Here is a 19,212-nt window from a genome sequence, read left to right on the forward strand (position 1 = left end):
ATCAGGGTTGTTCATAATAACAGTCGGCTCTTTTTACTGTAATCTGTAAACTCTGGAATCCACTCAGACTCGCAGCATCACGGATCAGAAACTGTTTAGAGGCTGGATTAGAGGTTTCACTGGTCTGCTATGAAACTGGAGAAACCATTTCTGGACAAAGTTCCATCATTCTGCTGCAGCTCAGTGTCCTCCTGCTAGGAAAGGAAATCGAGTCTTTGGTTTGTTTTTATTCTAAGTGAAGGGAACAGCTTCAGAGTTCAGAACAGAGACGGTGGATTGTTTTGGTGAAACATTTACATGAGTTTATTAAAATAGATGAGCTAGCAGATCAAGATCTTCTGTAAAAGTGGACGTTTTCAGGATGGAAGTTGTTACTCAGAGGATGATGTTGTTTCTTGTAGTGAAGTGGGTTTTAAAATGCTAACGCTGAGATAGTAGAAGGAGAAAACGGGAAATGAGCAGTCAGTGGCAGAAAAAACCTAGAACCAGTCGGACTAGATCAGATCTCCTCCAGTCAGGTTCAGCTGGTCTGTTCAGAGGAAAACCTAACAGAAGAAAACTGCTTTAGCTGAGCTTCACTTTAGCTCCAGGTATTTCTGCAGGCCTCCATCCAGGAGACGAACTCTGAGCTGCTTTAACAACAAATTTAACTTCATGTCAACAGAACAAGCTGATAATCAGCCTGGTCTTTGTTGTGGAACCAGAGCAGCTGTTTTCTGCTGTTTGTGCTTACACCTGTGTCTAAAAACCTGACTTGCCCCAATTAAAAAAAACTCCTGAATCTACTTTTATCAACTTCTGTTTGTAGTCTAATGATCAGACGGAAACTGGACTTAAGTTTATTTAGTTTGACTGAGAAAAAGGTCTGGACGTTCAGGTGAGAAGTTTGTTTTCAGATGCTGCTAAACCACCATGTCAGCAGCTCAGGTTACTGTGTGTGTGTGTGTGTGTGTGACGTAACACTGATGCAGGTACAAACAGCTCTGACGCCTTTAATCCTGTTTAGCAAAGAAACGAGCTGTTCTGTCCGTCAGCGTCATGGATCACGTTAGCTCAGAAGTCCACAGTTTTAGCTTCATTTAAAGTTCATTACACAAAGAAACCTGCAGTTCAAAGCAGCAACTAAAAACTCAAATCACTAAATGTATAACTAAATTATACACAGTTCTGTTACACATTTACCAAATATTAGAGACATTTGTGCTCAAACACAAACGTTCTGCTGTGAACAAATGTCTGTGCAGCGGAAATAGTAATCGACCCGCAAACAAAATATAAGTTCAGACAAAGATAAACACTGATTTTTACACACTAAAATAAATTCAGTAGAAACAAAACAAAAACCTCAGGGAAAAAAATACTCAAATGATGGTGGAATACTGTAATGTTCAGAAACTGAAAAATGACAAATATCTGTAAAATGTTTTTTTTAGGTGATTTAAATACTGTTAATTGTGTAATTTAGTCACATGTTGAAAAAAATTACAAAATGTTACAAATTACCAAATAAAAATACTGATTTTTCCACCGTACAGAAGCATGGTGGTGGCAGCATCATAATGTGAAGCACGGTGGTGGCAGCATCATGATGTGAAGCACGGTGGTGGCAGCATCATGATGTGAAGCACGGTGGTGGCAGCATCATGATGTGAAGCACGGTGGAGGCAGCATCATAATGTGAAGCACGGTGGAGGCAGCATCATAATGTGAAGCACGGTGGTGGCAGCATCATAATGTGAAGCACGGTGGAGGCAGCATCATAATGTGAAGCACGGTGGTGGCAGCATCATGATGTGAAGCACGGTGGTGGCAGCATCATGATGTGAAGCACGGTGGTGGCAGCATCATGATGTGAAGCACGGTGGTGGCAGCATCATGATGTGAAGCACGGTGGTGGCAGCATCATGATGTGAAGCACGGTGGTGGCAGCATCATGATGTGAAGCACGGTGGAGGCAGCATCATGATGTGAAGCACGGTGGAGGCAGCATCATGATGTGAAGCACGGTGGAGGCAGCATCATGATGTGAAGCACGGTGGAGGCAGCATCATGATGTGAAGCACGGTGGAGGCAGCATCATGATGTGAAGCACGGTGGTGGCAGCATCATGATGTGAAGCACGGTGGTGGCAGCATCATGATGTGAAGCACGGTGGTGGCAGCATCATGATGTGAAGCACGGTGGAGGCAGCATCATGATGTGAAGCACGGTGGAGGCAGCATCATGATGTGAAGCACGGTGGTGGCAGCATCATGATGTGAAGCACGGTGGTGGCAGCATCATGATGTGAAGCACGGTGGTGGCAGCATCATGATGTGAAGCACGGTGGTGGCAGCATCATGATGTGAAGCACGGTGGAGGCAGCATCATGATGTGAAGCACGGTGGAGGCAGCATCATGATGTGAAGCACGGTGGTGGCAGCATCATAATGTGAAGCACGGTGGTGGCAGCATCATGATGTTTCTCAGCAGTAGCTCCTGAAGGCTTGTAAAGGTAGAGGGTGTTTTCCATCAGGATAATGAGTCGAAGCAAACATCTTCTAAGCCTCAGAAAGGACCCCTCCATCCACCCAGAGCTCCTCTAAGGACCCTGATATGGATTCTAAATCTTTATTTCAAACTCCACCCAACAATGAGTTTGCATTTAAAGTGGATGTTAGTTTGACTTAATTTCTACAAGACAGAGGTAATGTCTGATGAAACCAGAGATGATCAAATAGAGATTTCTGTGATATCAATACAGAATTTTATATCATCCATCAGCCTGAGATCTGCATTTAAAAGCATGTCTGATTGATCAATTGAAGTGTGGTGTAGTAAACGGTGTATTGGAGCCTCTGACCTCAGTTTGACTCTCGCTTTCAGCCGTTTTCTCCTTCCTCCTGCTGCTGATCTTTGTCTTCATGCATTCTGGTTTCTTATGTAAGCATGCAGCGCTGAGAGCTGAGCTGACAGATGCAGCTCTGACGCTCTGCACTGCAGGAATGCAGCATCAAACGGAATCAATACAACCATCTTTATGCTGCTGAGAGAAGACAACAATCCTCTGGTTCAATATGGTGATCAACCAAAGACGATAACACAGTATTTGTAGCATAAAGACTCCTGGATCTGAAGGTCCGGTCTCTGGTGGATCAGTGCTCCTGGATAGAAGTACACCATGAAGAACTCTCCAAGAGACTCTGAGAAAAGGTTGTTGAAAAGCATCAGTCTGGACGATACAAGAATATTTCCAAGTTCCTGAAGATCTCCTGGAGTCCAGTTAAATCCATCATTAAGGAATGGAAGGAAGATGGAACATGAATAAATGTAACTAGAGCAGGACGTCCTCAAGACCTGAGAGACTAGAGAAGAAAGAGAAACTAGAAAGGGAGGCCACCAAGACTCTATGACTCCTCTGAAGGAGTTCCAGCTTCAGCAGCTGAGATGTTAGAGACTGTTCATCCAACAACTGTTGTCTGTTCTTCACCAGTCAAAGCTTCATGGAGACAAAGAGAAAGACTCTGATGGAAAAAGCTCCAATTAAATCTGGACTAGAGTTCACCAGAAGACATGTGGAGACTCTGAAGACACCTGGAAGAAGGTTCTTTGGTCTGAGGAGACCAGGATGGAGCTTTATGACCATCAGACTAGATGGACACCAAACACTGAACATCATCACAAACACACCATCAACACTCTGAAGCATGGTGGAGGCAGCATCATGATCCTCAGCAGCAGGTCCTGAAGGCTTGTAAAGGTAGAGAGGAAATTAAATCCTGGAGGAACCTGATCCAGTCTGAAGAGAACTGAGACTTGGATAAAATTAGTTAGTTTGTTTGTTAAATTATGTTTTTCTTTATTTTCTGTTCGAGGGATGATAATGGAAGTGAAGTCAGAACTCTGCTGCTGCGTTTCTGATGCAGGAAACGTTTTAAAAACATCAATAACCAGACTACAGTAGAATTAAACGGACTGATCCTTTAATTCCACTGTTTGTTCTAAACAGCTGCAGTGTTTTGAGGTTCGGCCTCCAGCCAGAGAACAAGTGTTGTTATAAAGTCACATATCTGAGTGAGCTTCTGTTTAGAGGAAACGTTCAGTCTGACCTCAGTGTTTGGGAGTCTGGAAAGGGTTATTAATGAGTATTAAACGGCATCAAACTGGGCCTGAATCAGACAGATTAATTAAACGTCTAAAATCGGTTGTTTTACTGAAATTTCTCTGCATTTTTGACATGCATGAAAATGTCTATAAAATTTCAAAAATATACAGAATTTACAGTGTACGTTTTTGTAAAATATAATAAATTATAATCAAAGATTTTCTTTTGTTATGATATTCAACTCATTTTGACATTTTTCACTCATTTTGAGTGACTTGGGACAAATTTTTGTCATTCTGGACATTTTGTAAGTCATCTTGTACAATCTTATGTCATTTTATACAATTTCTGAGTCATCTTGGACCAATTTTGAGTCATTTTGAACATTTTTAAAGCATTTTGAGCAGATTTAATGTAGTTATAGTACTACAGAGTGTAGGGAGAAGGTCAGGGTGGATGATGGGTCAACAGCTTTTAATTTCAGTGTGTTTCTATTACTTTCAGCACCAGTTTATCGTAATAACCCAGACATACATATGTATAGTATAAGGACCCAGCATTGGTAACACCTGGGAAACTGTCGTACAGGCTGATTATTGTTCTTTGTACATTTTCTTGTAAAATAAAATCAATGATAAGGATTTTTTTTTGAATTTCCAGTCATTTTGGACAATTTTTGAGTCACATTTGACTAATTTTGAGTGACTTAGGACAGGTTTTTGTTTTTGTAGACATATTCTAAGTCATCCTGAACATCTGAAAAGTTATTTTGTACAATTTTGAATAACTTGTGACAAAGTTTGAGACACTGGACTTTTTTTTGTTGACATTTTTAAGTCACTTTGGTTTAATGTAGTCATAGAAGCACAAAGTGTAGGGAGGAGGTCAGGGTGAAGGGTCAACAGTGTTTAATTTCAGTGTGTTTCTAACACTTTCAGCATCCGTTTATCATAACAACCAGGACGTGAATAACTGTATTATGTGGATCCTCCATCTTTCCAGTGTTGGTGACACTGGAAAGATGTTGTACAGGTTGATTCCCATTGTTTTTACATTTCTACAAGATTTTTTTTTTCAGATTTTTCCAGTTGTTTTGAACAATTTCCAGGTCATTTTTGGCTAATTTTGAGCAACTCCAGACAGGTTTTTGCCATTCTGGACATTTTCTAAGTCATCTAGAACATTTTAAAAGTCATTTTGCACAATTTTATGTCATGTTTTTGGACAAATTTTGAGTCACTTCCGATCTTTTTTTTTTTTTTTAGCCATTTTGACCATTTTGAGTCATTTTGGGCAGTTTTAAATAGTTGTAAAACCACAAAGTGTATAGAGGAGGTCAGCGGGGATGGATGGGTCAACAAAACTTCAGTTTCAATCTGCTTCTATGACTTTTGGCACGTTTTTACTTTACTAGTTTTCCAGTCATTTTGGACAAATTTCAAGTCCTATTTGACTAATTCTGAGTAACTCTGGACAGGCCGTGGTCATTGTAGACACATTCTAAGTCATTGTGGACAATTTAAAAGTAATTTTGTCCAGGTTTGATGTGGTTATAGAACGACAGAGTGCAGGGAGGAGGTCTGGGTGGATGGATGGGTTGATTAACTTTTAATTTCAGCATGTTTCTGTTGTTTTAGACATGATGACAAAGGTCCTTTACCCTTCACAAAGTGCTTATTTTACCCCAAAGCTGTGCCTCGGTGTCTTTAAAGGGTCTCTTCTTGTTGAATTTGTTGATGCTGGAAGTGAAGGAGGACGTGATGAAAGACCGGCTTCATGCTCTGCTGTGGAATTTACCCTTGACGAACTCCTTTATAACGTGGGTTTCATTAATCCACGCTCATGTTACAGAGCAGCGGGTAGAAGGTGAAACAGGAAGTTCAGACTCTTGAAGACTCTTAAAACCTCCCAAGACAAAAACTGCACAGACGAACCTCAAACCAGCCTGAGTTTTGATTTATTTAGCTTTAATGGGTGTTTTTGCTGTTTATTTCCCTTCAGTTGGTGTATTAGAACATCATGTTGACTTGTTAAAGGTTTTTTTTTTTACTCCACGGTTAAACGTCTGCAGTTCAGAGCTGATAAAAGCTCCTCATGGAGGCTGATCATTCTCTGCAGCTTCTATCTGCTGCTGCTTTACTTCCTGGTGGAGAGCAGCTGACTCACTTATCTGACACTTTACTGACTGTTGGTACAGAAATAAACCGAACACGACGCTCCAGAGAACAGAGGCCTAAATTCACCGATCAATATGAACTACTGATATGTTACAGCCGGTTATAAGCCTTTAAATACACTAAATATGACAGGAAATGCTGCAATTTAGACACAAATATTAGCGTAAATGCATGAAAAACTGCTTGATTATTAAATTCAGTTGCTTTAAATTGGTTCCAAAACAGGAAGTCCAAATAAGGCAGCACAAAACGGCTGCCAACCACCTGATTACATTTGAATTTATCGACAAATTTATGTATTAAAATTAGTCATGTTTTGTTTTCAACTTATAGTTTTTAATGGTTTAATTATCGGACAAATTTGGCCTTTTTTAATAGTTTATGACGGTTTGTTAGTTCTGAGTTTGTCGAGGCTAAAAACATTTAAATGGTTAAATATCTAATATGTGGAATAATCGTTTTTTACAGTGTTGATAACATCTGGAAAAATGTTGATTCCAGGTTTTTGAGTCATTCTGAACAATTTGTGATGAATTTGAGTCACTTTGGACAGGTTTTTGTGTAATTCTTTTGTTATTTTGTCCAATTCTGAGGAGATTTTGGAGAATTGAAGCCATTTAGGACACATTTAGAGTTCCTCTGGATGTTCTGTTTGTTATTTTGAGCCTTTTTGAATCATTTGGGACACATTTTTAATGAGTGTAGACAATTTTTTTGTCATCATTTTGGGCAGTTTTTTTTGTCATTTTGGAGAACTTTTGATGAGATTCTATTTTTTTTTTCAAGCTTTGTAAATTGGAATTAATTGGTCTAATAAAAGATTTTAGACCATTTTCGAGTCATTTGCGATGAATTTTGAGTCACTTTGGACAGGTTTTTATATAATGCTTTTGTGTTTTTCTCCAATCCTGAGGATATTTTGGACAATTTAAGCAATTTAGGACACATTTGGGTTCCTCTTCACATTTTTTTTGTCACTTTGAGCATATTTGAGTTCTGTTGGACAATTTCTGAGTCATTCAGGAAATGTTTTGAGTACCTTTGGACATTCTGTTTGTCATTTAGAGCATTTTAAAGTCATTTTGGGCCTTTTTTCTGTCATTTTGAAGACGTATGGTTGAGGTATCTGCTGATTCGAGTTTTTTTTCTTCTTTTTGTGTGAGTTAAAATTAACAAGTTACAATGAAAGATTTTGAATTTTCTCACAATTTTCGAGGCACTTGCGAGTCACTTCGGACCGTTTTTGCAACTCTGGACATTCAAGGCTTTTTGTACATTTTCTTTGCCATTTTGTGCCAATTCTAAGGATGTTTAGGACAATTTAAGTTAAGTGGGACACATTTTGATTTCCTCTAGACATTCTGTTCATTTAGTGAGTTAAAATCTCCTGAGCTTGACTGAAGTCCATGTGTGTGTTAGAAAACCTCCATCCAGTAGAAGAACCTCCACAGAGGAAGAAATCAGAGCCTTAGTTTGGCTTTTTTGATGGATGCAGAAATGAAGTTGACTGGAGCTGCTGTTGATTTCATAACGTGTAAAACTCTTGAGTTTTGAGTGTGACAATGTTTGGATGAAACTTGTTGCAAAACGCCCTGAAGACGGAGCGTCAGGTTTCAATCTGAGACGTGAACGGAGCAGCAAAGTTCAGCCAAGTTCTGCAGCAAAAACCTGCCTTCAGATTGAGGAGAACATTTGTTCTGGAGCCTCATTTACTGGTTCTGTAGCAGCTGGACAGAAATAAAAAAGCGTGCAGGGGAAACATGTTTGCAGCAGCTGTGCCTTCAGGGAACAAAGTGGATGATCCTCAGTTTATTAGAAGTTCAGCTGAGTCAGAGGAAGAAGAGACCAGAATGTCAGGAATCTGAACCAGAACCAGTGAAGTTTGGACGGTTTAAAGGAGTTCATGTTCTGAACAGAAGATCAGTTTATTCCAGATATGTTGATTCTGAACAACCGATTGATGACTGTCATGAACTGTTAGTGGTTTTGTGTCTCCTTGTGTCCGTTTTGTGACTTTTAGCGGCTGTTTTGTGTCTTTTTGTGTCTTTTTATGTCTGTTTTTGTTGTTTTTGTGTCATTGTCTTTGTAGTGTGTTTTTATTGTCGTTTTATGTCTGTTTTGTGTCTTTGAGTGGTTGTTTTATGTATTTTTCTTGTTGTTTTGTGTCACTGTGATTGTTTTTTGTCTCATTTTGTGTCACCTTGAGTCTGTTACGTGACTTTTGGTGGTTGTTTTGTGTATTTTCTTTTCTGTTTTGTTTCTTGTGATGCCTGTTTTTGTTGTGTTTTGCGTTGTTTTTCATGTTTTGTTGTTGTTTTGTGTCTTTTTGTGTCACTTTGTCTCTTTTGTGTCTCTTTGTGGTCATCTCATGTCTGTATGTTCGTATTGTGTCACTTTGTGGTTGTTTTGTGTCCTTTTTGTGTCACTTTGTCTGTTTTTATCGTGTTTTGTGTTGTTTAATGTCACTTTAGATCTATTTTCTGCCTCTTTGTGGTTGTTTTGTGTCCTTTGTTGAGACCATTTTGAGTCTTTGTGGTAGTTTTGTGTAAATAATGTCCACGTTCAGTCTTTTGGTCTGCAGGAAACGCGTCCGTCACTGGTCTCCTAACTCTTTTAAAACTAGTTTCTGCAGAACCGGAGGCGCTAATACACTCATCAGTTAGTAAATTAGAAATAAATCGGTATTTTCGGTATTGAAAATAGTCTCAGCTCTCCGTTTTGTTTCCTGACTCACACAGTCAAGCGTTGGTAAACTAAATAAAGTAAACCTGAAGCTGAAACCCAAACTGTGGATCTCCACATTGAAGACTGAAGCTGCTGAGTCGAGCGTCTTCGGTGACGGTTTGTCGACGGAGGAGGAAAAATGTGGAGAGTCGGCTCAGATTACCGGCTGCACGCTCCGACACAATGCGGCTACTGTCCGACACCGTGTTAGAGCCGCTTAAACAAACCCGGTTAAACACGAACCGTCAGAGCAGCAGCTTCACTTTCAGAGCCACCGAGTTCACAAAGCTGCTCAAGAAACGTCACGTCTGCAGAGTGGAGCTGCAGAAATGTGCTGACCAACCAGAACCAGACAACAGTTAATGCAAGAGGTCAGAGGTCATGCAGCTGTGGAGCGTTCAGGGACCACAAGGAATGTGGGGTATGATAGTTTTCATTTAGTTTCAGAGAGCTTTAAGCACCTAAAAGAAAACTCAGGTGTGTTAGATTCACTTTGTTTGACAGTTTGAATGAAATATTGCATGGAGTTGACCAATAGCAGCGCTGGTTGATGTTTCGTCATGCTAACACGTCTCCTAGTGCCTTAGCTTCTCCCAGCGAAAAATCATTTATGCAATTATACAATAATGTTGTGTCTCTTCGTGGTCATTTTGTGTCTTTTTGTGGTCATTTTTAGTCTCTTTGTGGTCGTTTTTAGTCTCTTTGTGGTTGTTTTGTGTCTCTTTGTGGTCGTTTTTAGTCTCTTTGTGGTTGTTTTGTGTCTCTTTGTGGTTGTTTTGTTTCTATTTTAGTTGTTTTTTTGTGTTTTTGTTTTTTTTATGTGTCTTTTGTTGTTTTGTGTCTATGTATGGATGTTTTGTGTGTTTTCGTGATTGTTTTGTGTCTTTTGTGGTTATTTTGTGTCTTTTGGTGGGTTTTTTTGTTTGTCTTCAGTTGTTTTGTGTCTCTTTGTTTTGTTTCTATTTTAGTTGTTGTGTTTTTTTATGTGTCTTTTGTTGTTTTGTGTCTATGTATGGATGTTTTGTGGGTTTTCGTGATTGTTTTGTGTCTTTTGTGGTTATTTTGTGTCTTTTGGTGGGGTTTTTTGTTTGTCTTCAGTTGTTTTGTGAGTATTTGTGGTTGTTTTGTGTCTTTGTGGTTTTCTTTCTCTTTTTGGTTGTTTTGTGTCACCTTGTGGATCTTTTGTGTGTTTTCCTGGTTGTTTTGTGTCTTTTTGTGATTTTTTTTTTGTGTGTCTTTGATTGTTTTGTGTCTGTGTGGCTGTCTTTTGCCGTTTTGGTTTTGCTTCAGTAAGAAGCTCTAAATTCTCCAGATGTCCCGTGTTGTCTTCGTCCGCTGTTCTGGTGATGATGTCACGTCTCTGAGCCAATCAGAGCAAAGATCTCTGCTTCTGTGATGCTCTGATGTAAAGCTGGAGGTGATGGAGGTGGAGGTGGGCGGAGCTTCATCAGCAGCTGGAACAGATTTCCTCTTCAGGCTGGAAGTGAACAATAAGAGCTGTGTTTCTGACAGACTGTTTTATATTTCTATATAGGGTGTCTACATGTGTGTGTCTGTTTGTGTAGTTGTAGCTGTTTTACAAGCTCCAATGTCGTCTGGTCTGAAAGTGCTGAAATATCACTTTTCAGCAGACACACCCTGAAGTAAGTGTGTGTGTGTGTGTGCACGTTTACTTGTGTGTTTGAGAATCTGATGAGTTTTAGATCTACCCTGCTTAGCACAAATTACTTCACGATGACAACATTTCTGTATTATTATTCTAAGAGGACATTTTTGGATTTCTAAGGACAGTGTGGAGAGATTTCTACATTATTACAGGCAGTTTGAAGACATTTCTGTGTTTTTGGAAACGGTGTGAGGACATCTCTGTGTTTCTAGGTACAATGTGAGGACACTTTTGTATTATTAGGTGCTGTGTCAGGACAGTTTTTGTAAATTTCATTACAGAGTGAGGACACTATTGTAAATTTAGGGGCAGTTTAAGGACATTTTTTGCATTACTAGGCATTTTAAGAACAGACAGAGGGTGTTTTTTCTTGATTAGATAAAATGTGGGGACATTTCTGCATTACTAGGTCCAATGTGAGGACATTTTTGCACATTTAGGGACAGTGTGAGGATGTTCCTGTATTATTAGGTAAAGTATGAGTACATTTTTGCATTTTTAGGGACAGTCTGAGGACATTTTTGTATAATTAGGGACAGTTTGAGGACATTTCTGTATAATTAGAGACAGTTTGAGGACATTTTTGTATAATTAGGGACAGTGTGAGGACATTTCTGTATAATTAGAGACAGTTTGAGGACATTTTTGTATAATTAGAGACAGTTTGAGGACATTTTTGTATAATTAGGGACAGTGTGAGGACATTTTTGTATAATTAGGGACAGTGTGAGGACATTTTTGTATAATTGGGGACAGTGAAGACATTTTTGTATAATTAGACAGTTTGAAGACATTTTTGTAAATTTAGGGGCAGTATGAGGACATTTCTGCATTATCAGGGACAGTTTGAGGACATTTCTAAATTATTACAGACAATGTAAGACTTTCCTATATTATTAGTGACGCTGTGAGGACTTTTCTGTATTTTTTTGGGACTTTTTCAGCTTTAATTGACAGGCTAAGTAAGAGAGTGACAAGAAATGGGAGAAGACATGTAGCAAAGGGCTGTGAGCAGGAACCCGGGCCGCTGCGTCAGAGACCAACTCCTATACATGGTTCACCCGCTTAACCCATTGAGCTATACGGGCGCCAACTTTTCTGTATTTTTAGGGTCAATTTGTGGACATTTGTGGAGCCATTTCAATCTGATTAGGGAGAGCTTGAGGACATTTCTGTCCTTACCTCTTCTCAGGGCTGTTTGAGGGTCTAAACTTTGTTTTTTCTGCTTCATTTAGGACACATTATGCCTGTAAAGGTCTCTGCAGATCTGAAATATGTGCTGCTATCTTTACGTCTCCCCAGTGATCTTATTAAAACCTCTAACTACCAGCATGAAGGCTGAAGCTGCAGCTCTGTGAGTCGGTGTGGAGTTCTTTCTCTTTTTCATAAACCTGAGTCAGAGGAGGATCTAACTCTAAGTCATGAGAGTTGACGTGACTTTTTGTTCATGTCAGCTCTCAGGTTGCAGCTTTGAACACTTTTCTGGTTGAAATCGCCGCACAGAAGAAGGATTTCATTGTTTCCTAAACCTTACATTGAACCTATAAAGTGTTTCAACAGTTTAATGTCATCAGTTATCCCAAAGCGTCAACTGTCCGTTAAAATAAGGGCTTTAAAGTCGCTGCTGCAGAAAGCGGGCTGGAGTTGTTCCGCTCACATTGTTCTGTTTTTAGAGATGATCTTCCTCTGGGCTGCTGCTGCCAGTGTCTCATCCTCACTTCCTCTTCACTCCACCTTCGCATCGCTGTAAACACTCACATTTCTGCTGGATTCAGAGGAAGCCCGAGGCGTCACACCTACAAGACTCACTTCATCCAGGGAGTTTAGTTTGAACGTCAGCGGACAGATCTGAGACAAAAGAGTAAATAAGCAGAATTAAAAAAAGACAGAATCAAACACAAACAGCAGCAGATTGAGACTAAATTAGATCCAGACTCTGAGTAATAAAGACGTCAGCGGTGTTGATGCAGATCCATCCTGTACGTCAGCGTGGATGATGTCATCAGTGTGACATCACGGCTGTGACAGGCAGAAGGATCCTCCCTGAACGACATCATTCTGACTGAAACACTGACCTCAGAGCAGCGTTGCGTGTCTGTAGATGATCTGACTGTAAACTCACTGTAGTGTTGAGTCTGAGAGGCCGTCTGGTTGTTACACCACACTTTGTTGGTTTGCTGGACTTTTAAACTGGTTGTTGGTCTGATTTTGCAACTCTTTGTTGGACTTTTGGTCTATTTGTTGGATGTTTGTTGGGTTTCTGAACTGACTGTTGGTCTGTAGGTTGGACTTTTGTTGTGTTTATGTGATGGTTAGACTTTTTGTTGGATGTTTATTGGACTATTGGTCTGATTATTGTCTTTTCGTTGGACTGTTTGTCGGTTTCTTGGATTGTTTGATTTTTAGTTACTCTGTTGGTTTGACTTTTGAACTGATTGTCAGACTCTTTGACAGTTTTTTTGGACAGAGTTTTTACCTTCTTATTGGACTTTTTGTTGGGGTATTTGTTGGACCTTTGAACTGTTTGTTGCTCTGGTTGTTGATCATTTATCAGGCTTTTTTGTGTGTTTGTTTGACTGTTGTTTGGTCTGTTTACTGACTTTTCTTGGACTTTTTGTTGGACTGATTATTGGTCTGTTTATTGAACTACTGGACTGATTGTTGGACTTTTGGACTGACTGTTCTTTTAGTTGGACTTTTTGTTGAACTGTTTGTTGGGTCTTTGAACTCATTGTTGGTCTGCATGTTGGACTTCATGTATGGTGTATTTGTTAGTTTTTTGGACTTTTTGCTAGACTGTTTTTCTTGGACTATTTATTGGACTATTGGTCTTATTGTTGACTTTTTTGTTGATGTATCTGTTGGACTGTTTGATTTTTTTTTTTGTTAGTCTGTTGGTTGGACTTCTGAACCAACTGATTGTCAGTCTCTTCTTTAGATTGTCTTTTTGGATTGTTGGTGTATTTGATGGACTTTTCTTGTACTTTTGGACTGTAAGTTGATCTGGTAGTTGGACTTCTTCGTTTTCCTTTTGGACTGTTTTTTGGTCTGATTATTGGTATTTTTACTGGGTCTTTTGTTGGTAGGTTGTTGGACTTTTTGTTGGTGTATTGATTAAACTGTTGGTTTGTTTCTTTGGCTGTTGGACTATTTGTTGTTCTGTTGTTGGATCGCTTATCTGGTGACCCTACAACAAACACTTTTACACTGATCCTTTGTACTTTCACTGACTTAAATAGGATTATAAATGGAAAACATCCAGTATCCGAGTACTTCTTCCATCTCTGTGAACCTCATGTTTACAGACCTGAGCCTCTTTACTGATTGTTTTTTTCTGTTGAATGTTGGGAAATAAAAGAGCTGAAGCCTCCCAGGACTGATGGAGAACCCGGATCAGGTTCTGTTGGAACCACCCATCTCCCTGAGGGCTGCTTTGATGTTGGAATCAAACGAACCCTCCTCCAGAGCAGCAGAGTGATGAGCAGCTGTTAATGCTAATCAAGGCGAACGAAGAGGTGTTATTTCCTATTATCTGACCTGCGATTCATTATTTATTTATTTATTAGGAACCGGTGTTGAAAAGAGGACTCTCTAAAGAATCTTCACTGCAGAGCCGCATTATTGTATAAATATCCAATTAACTGATTGTCAGAAGTGAATTTTAGCTGTTTTTCAAGCAAGAAAACCAAACAGGATGGAGGATTTTTTTTTAAGTTCTTTGGCATATCTGATTAGAAACTGAACATGTTGGGGTCAAAGTAGGTTTTCTTGGACTGTGGAGAAGTTTAATGGCCATTTTTTGAGTATTTTCATTAATGATGATGTAAAAATAATGGACATAAATGAATCTGTATTGAAAATAGTAATAGATTGCAGTCCTGTGTTGTTTTGTCTTCAGAGTCAGTTTAAAATGGTCCAAAATGACTCAAAACCATAGACTGTATATAAAGATGGACGTAGCATCTGGCTCCAGAATTGAAGCAAACCCGGAAGTGTAAAAAACTTGCAATATCACGCCGTCCGCTAGGGTTGGCTCCAAAAAGTTTTTTCTCCATAGACCCCAATTCATTTTTGGAAAAAATAAAATTTGATAGACTGATGTTCTACAGCTCAGGATTTTTTCCCCGTTAGTTTTCATGGTCAAAATGAGAGATCAGGTGGCCGATCTTAAAATAAATCAATACTGAATTTTAAATAAATCGTTAAAGTTGACGGAGCCAGGGGGCGTGGCTATACTTGATAGACAGCAACAGAAGCCTCTGCGGTAAAATGTGGGCGGGATAAGAGAGTCCTCAGCCAATCCTGCCCCTAGTTGCTCTCTGGTCCAGTCTGTTTGATGACGCTTTTTACGTCACTGGCTCCAAAAAATCCAAAACGGCGACCAGGAAGTAGCAAAATCCAGGCTTCATTTTCTCGGCGTTGAAACCAACGGGTGACGTCACGGTTAGTTTACGCCTGCTCAAAACTTGAACAAATTCACTCATAGTGGTCCAAAATAACCCCAAAAACAGTCCAAAATTATTTCAGAATGACTCAAAATGCATTTAAAATTACCATTTGTGATTAATTCTTGACAATTTGAATAATTTATGCAAGTTTTTTTTGTCATTTTTGAGAATTTTAGCCTACTTGTCAGTCTCTTTATGTCAGCTGTAGAAAGATGTTTCTCCATGCTGGATGGATCTCCAACAAGCTGCTCCTCTGTTCACTGTTTCTGAGCCATGCTGCATTTATTTTGGTGATCCATTAGGTTTGATTGTCATCTCAGACTCTTTGGATTATTTACAGAATAAAACACATCTTTGTGCAACACATCAGTCCCTCAGCTTTGACTTCTATGAATTATTCATAAAAACAACCAGAGAATAAAAACTCTTCCGTTCTCAGAGGGAGAATCTCCAGCGACCACAAACACTTTGATGCAGATTCAGAGAAGTTTGTTTGTTTGAGGATCAAATGTTCAAACTGGTTATAAACGGTCATTTAACAGAACTTTTTGTTCTCTTTGTTTTTCTGCTGAAGGTGTAAATATGAATCCAGGAGAAGAACATTTGATAACGTAAACCCCAAACCTGCCGGCAGCTTTGACAAGTTATGTTTGAATTGGAAATTGTCTTTATGGCACCATGTTTCAGCCAAAAACTGACAAAAATTGCTGGATTTCTGATGGTCCTTGAACTCATCATGTCTGATACAGTGTTCAATGGAGAAAATTATCTAAATCTGTACCAATAAAATAAAGTCAGCATGGCTCAGAAACAGTGAACAGAGCAGCAGGTTGTTGGAGATCCATTCAGCATGGAGAAACATCTTTCTGTGGATGATGAAGAAAGACTCAAAACTGGTTAAAAATGACAAAACTAAAACTCTCCATAACGAGTCCAAAAAATATCATATCAGTTATTTCTTTTGTATATTTCAAGCTAGTTTTAAGCTATTTTGGACCATTTTTTAGTAGTACTTTGGAAATTTTTTAAACCAAATTTGAGTCAGTTTGGACAATTTCATGTTACTTTGCACATGTTTGAAGTTATTTTAGACACATAAGTAATTTTGAACAATTATGTGCAACTTTGAACAGTGTTTTTTGCAATTAACTTGGAAAAATTACTTTCAACTTTTTAAAAATGACTCAAAATGTGTCAAAAGTAACTTTACATCTGTGCAAAATAACCAAATTGACCCAAAATTGGTCCAAAGTAACAAAAATGTCCAAATTATTGCTTAAAAAATGGGCCAAAATTGCTTAAAACTAACTCGGAATGACTCAAAATTTGTTCAAATTGACCTTCTTTTTTTTCCCAAAAAATCTTTTATTTAATTTTAAATTTTAAGAAACAATTATAACAATGAACAGGTTCGTAAACACAACAACATGCCCTTTTACAGAAACAAGTCCAAAGCAACCTACTACATCATCTCTCACACTTCAATATCCTTAACATAAAACATAAAAGGTCCCCAGACACTCTCAAAAATTTTTTGTCTGCCCTTCAGCACATAAGTAATCCTTTCTAGTGGGAGGGTAGACATCATCTGTTGTCTCCACTGACGCAACGTAGGCCCATGGATCATCTTCCAACATAACGAAATGCATCTCTTCGCATTTAACAGGCTTATATCTATAAATACTCTTTCACCTTTTGTATATATATGTTTTTCTGGGTATAAACCAAATAGGAACAGTCTAGGGTCCAACACAATGTTTTTAGCAATTACTTTCTCAATTTCACTTCTTATTCCTTCCCAGAACTGCAGTTTTTTTTTACAATACCACATACAATGAACCAGTGTTCAAATTGACCATTTTTAAGTCATAATGGATTGTTTGCTCCTGTTTTATTGGCCGTTCAGATGAATAATTGTACAAAATGATTTGAAAAATGTCCAAAGAAACATTAAATTGTCCAGAAACAACTTAAAAATGGTCCAAAATTTGCCAATTCTTCAGTCAGTTTAGACATTTTCAGCTACTTTGGACCAATTTTGAGTCATTTTTGGACCATTTAATGCTACTTTGGACTCGTTTCAAATGATTTTCGATGAGGTACAAATCATTTTGGACAGTTTCAGACTGAGATGAGCATGTTGTGGGGAGGTTCTAGACGTGTTTAATCGGACTGATGCAGGAATCTGAGGCTTGAAACCTTCACCTGAACGTGTTTTATCCTCCGACAGTCCTGGAGATCCTGCAGCTGGTGAAGAACCGCGACCTGCTGCTGGCCGACGTCCACATCCTGGAGCTGGAGCAGGAGTGCAGCGAGGCGGACCGAGGCGGCGGCGCCCAGCCGGAGGACGGCGCCGGGCCCAGCGGGAAGGACGGCGGCAGGAAGGCCAAAGACGTGGAGCTGCTGTACGAGGAGCTGCAGAAGGAGCTGTGGGCCGTCGTCAGGGAGTCGCTGAGGTCTCCCACCGCCGGACCCAACCTGGGCCTGGTGGTTCAGGTGAGCTGCTGCCATGGCAACGGATGGATGGAGAGACCACAAGAACATTAAACTCGTGTAGAAGTAGCGTTGACTGAGCAAACCTGGAACCAACATCCTCGTTTATTATCACCGTTTCTGTGGTTCTGTGTCTTTTTTCTGTCGTTTTATGTCTCATTGTGACCATTTTGTGCCTTTTTTAAAATATTTTTTTGTCTAATTTTTATGGTTTTGTGTCATTTTTTCAGAATTTTTTGTCTCATTTTTAAGGTTTTGTTTATTTTTCCTCTAATTTTTTTATCTCGTTTTTGTAGTTTGGGGTCTTTTTTCATATTTTTTTGTCTAATTTTTAAGGTTTAGTCTCTTTTTTTGGTCAATTTTTGTCTCCCTGCTGTCTTTTTTTTAATGTTTTGTGTCTCCTTTTCCTCATTTTATGCCTCACTTTTTTTGCTTTTGCATCTTTTTTCCATCCATTTATGTCTTATTATTACATTTTTGTCTTTTTCAGTCATTTTATGTCTCGATTTTATGTCTTTTCTTGGTAATCTTTGTCTTGTTTTTATGTTTTTGTGTCTTGTTTTGTCATTTTATGTCTCATTTTTGTAGTTTGTGTCTTGTTTTGTGTTTTTTTTTTTGGACAGTTTTATGTCCTTGTCTCGTCTATACCATTTTCTAAAAACATTCATCTCAATTAATTTGTCTCATTCTTGATGTTTTCTGTCTTTTTTTGGGTCCTTCATTGTGTTTTTGAGACAGTTTTCTCTCTTTATGTTCATTTTGTCTTGTCTTTTTAACCTTTTTCTCTGTGTTCTCTTATTTTTGGCTCAACAATTCACCAGCAAAATATGCAAATTCCTCCATCATGTGACTGTTGGTCACAGCTGAATCAGTCTTTAGAGGAGGAACACTGGATGTTGTTTTGCAGCGTAACAGGAATCACATCAGGTTGATTTATGGAGAACATTTTAAAGAAACAGTCGGCCACAGTGCTGTAAATGTTAGAAGACAGAAATATGTGCAACAAACCAGACAGAAAACCAGACAGACAATTCAAAAGATCTGTTTCCATCATGAAATAAATGAGAGAGCTACTAAAGTCCGTTAGAATAATTTCAATTAAAAGTTCTCTGTCTGTGCTCAGGTTCTGCAGCAGGAGGAAGAAGCTGATAGAACGTGGGCCGTCAGCGAGGACGCGTCCCCCGGGGGCCCGAGGCCTCGGCAGCTGAAGCAGCGCTGGAAGGAGGCGGTGGAGGAGGCGGCCGACGGCTCGCTGCCTCAGAGAGCCGAGTTCACGGCCGGAGAGCTGGACGGATACCTGGACCGACTCCGAGCCCGAGTGGTGGAGGACCTGGGGGCCGCCAAGAGGAACGTGGTGTCCATCTACCCCGAAGAGTACCAGTCCTTCCAGGTAGAAGATCTGACTGAGTTAGCACCTTTGTGTTGGTAGGAAGTATGTCTCCAGAAGATCAGATTTCTTTATGGTACCAATAACTTAAAAAATGCCGTGATGCGCCTTGGACCCAGTCTTTAAACTCTACTTGTTATATTTCAGTATTAATGATTCTTCCTCAAATTTGATGAAAAGTCCAGCTAGTTTTTAAGGTGGTACCCTGGTTCTGCCATTTGAGAATAGTACTG

General features: G+C 39.3%; 1 protein-coding gene across 1 annotated transcript in view; it reads left to right on the forward strand.

Moving 5' to 3' along the window:
• Nucleotides 1-19,212, forward strand: part of exoc3l2b (exocyst complex component 3-like 2b) — a gene marked incomplete at its 5' end in the record, with an annotated part of 51,118 nt that overhangs the window by 20,128 nt on the left and 11,778 nt on the right. The window contains 2 exons of the mRNA XM_022200063.2: nucleotides 17,330-17,595; nucleotides 18,716-18,982. Of these exons, the coding sequence (XP_022055755.2) occupies nucleotides 17,330-17,595; nucleotides 18,716-18,982 (533 nt within the window). The remainder of the gene's footprint in view (nucleotides 1-17,329; nucleotides 17,596-18,715; nucleotides 18,983-19,212) is intronic.

Source organism: Acanthochromis polyacanthus, chromosome 13 (assembly GCF_021347895.1).
Source record: "Acanthochromis polyacanthus isolate Apoly-LR-REF ecotype Palm Island chromosome 13, KAUST_Apoly_ChrSc, whole genome shotgun sequence".
Lineage (NCBI taxonomy): Eukaryota > Metazoa > Chordata > Actinopteri > Pomacentridae > Acanthochromis > Acanthochromis polyacanthus.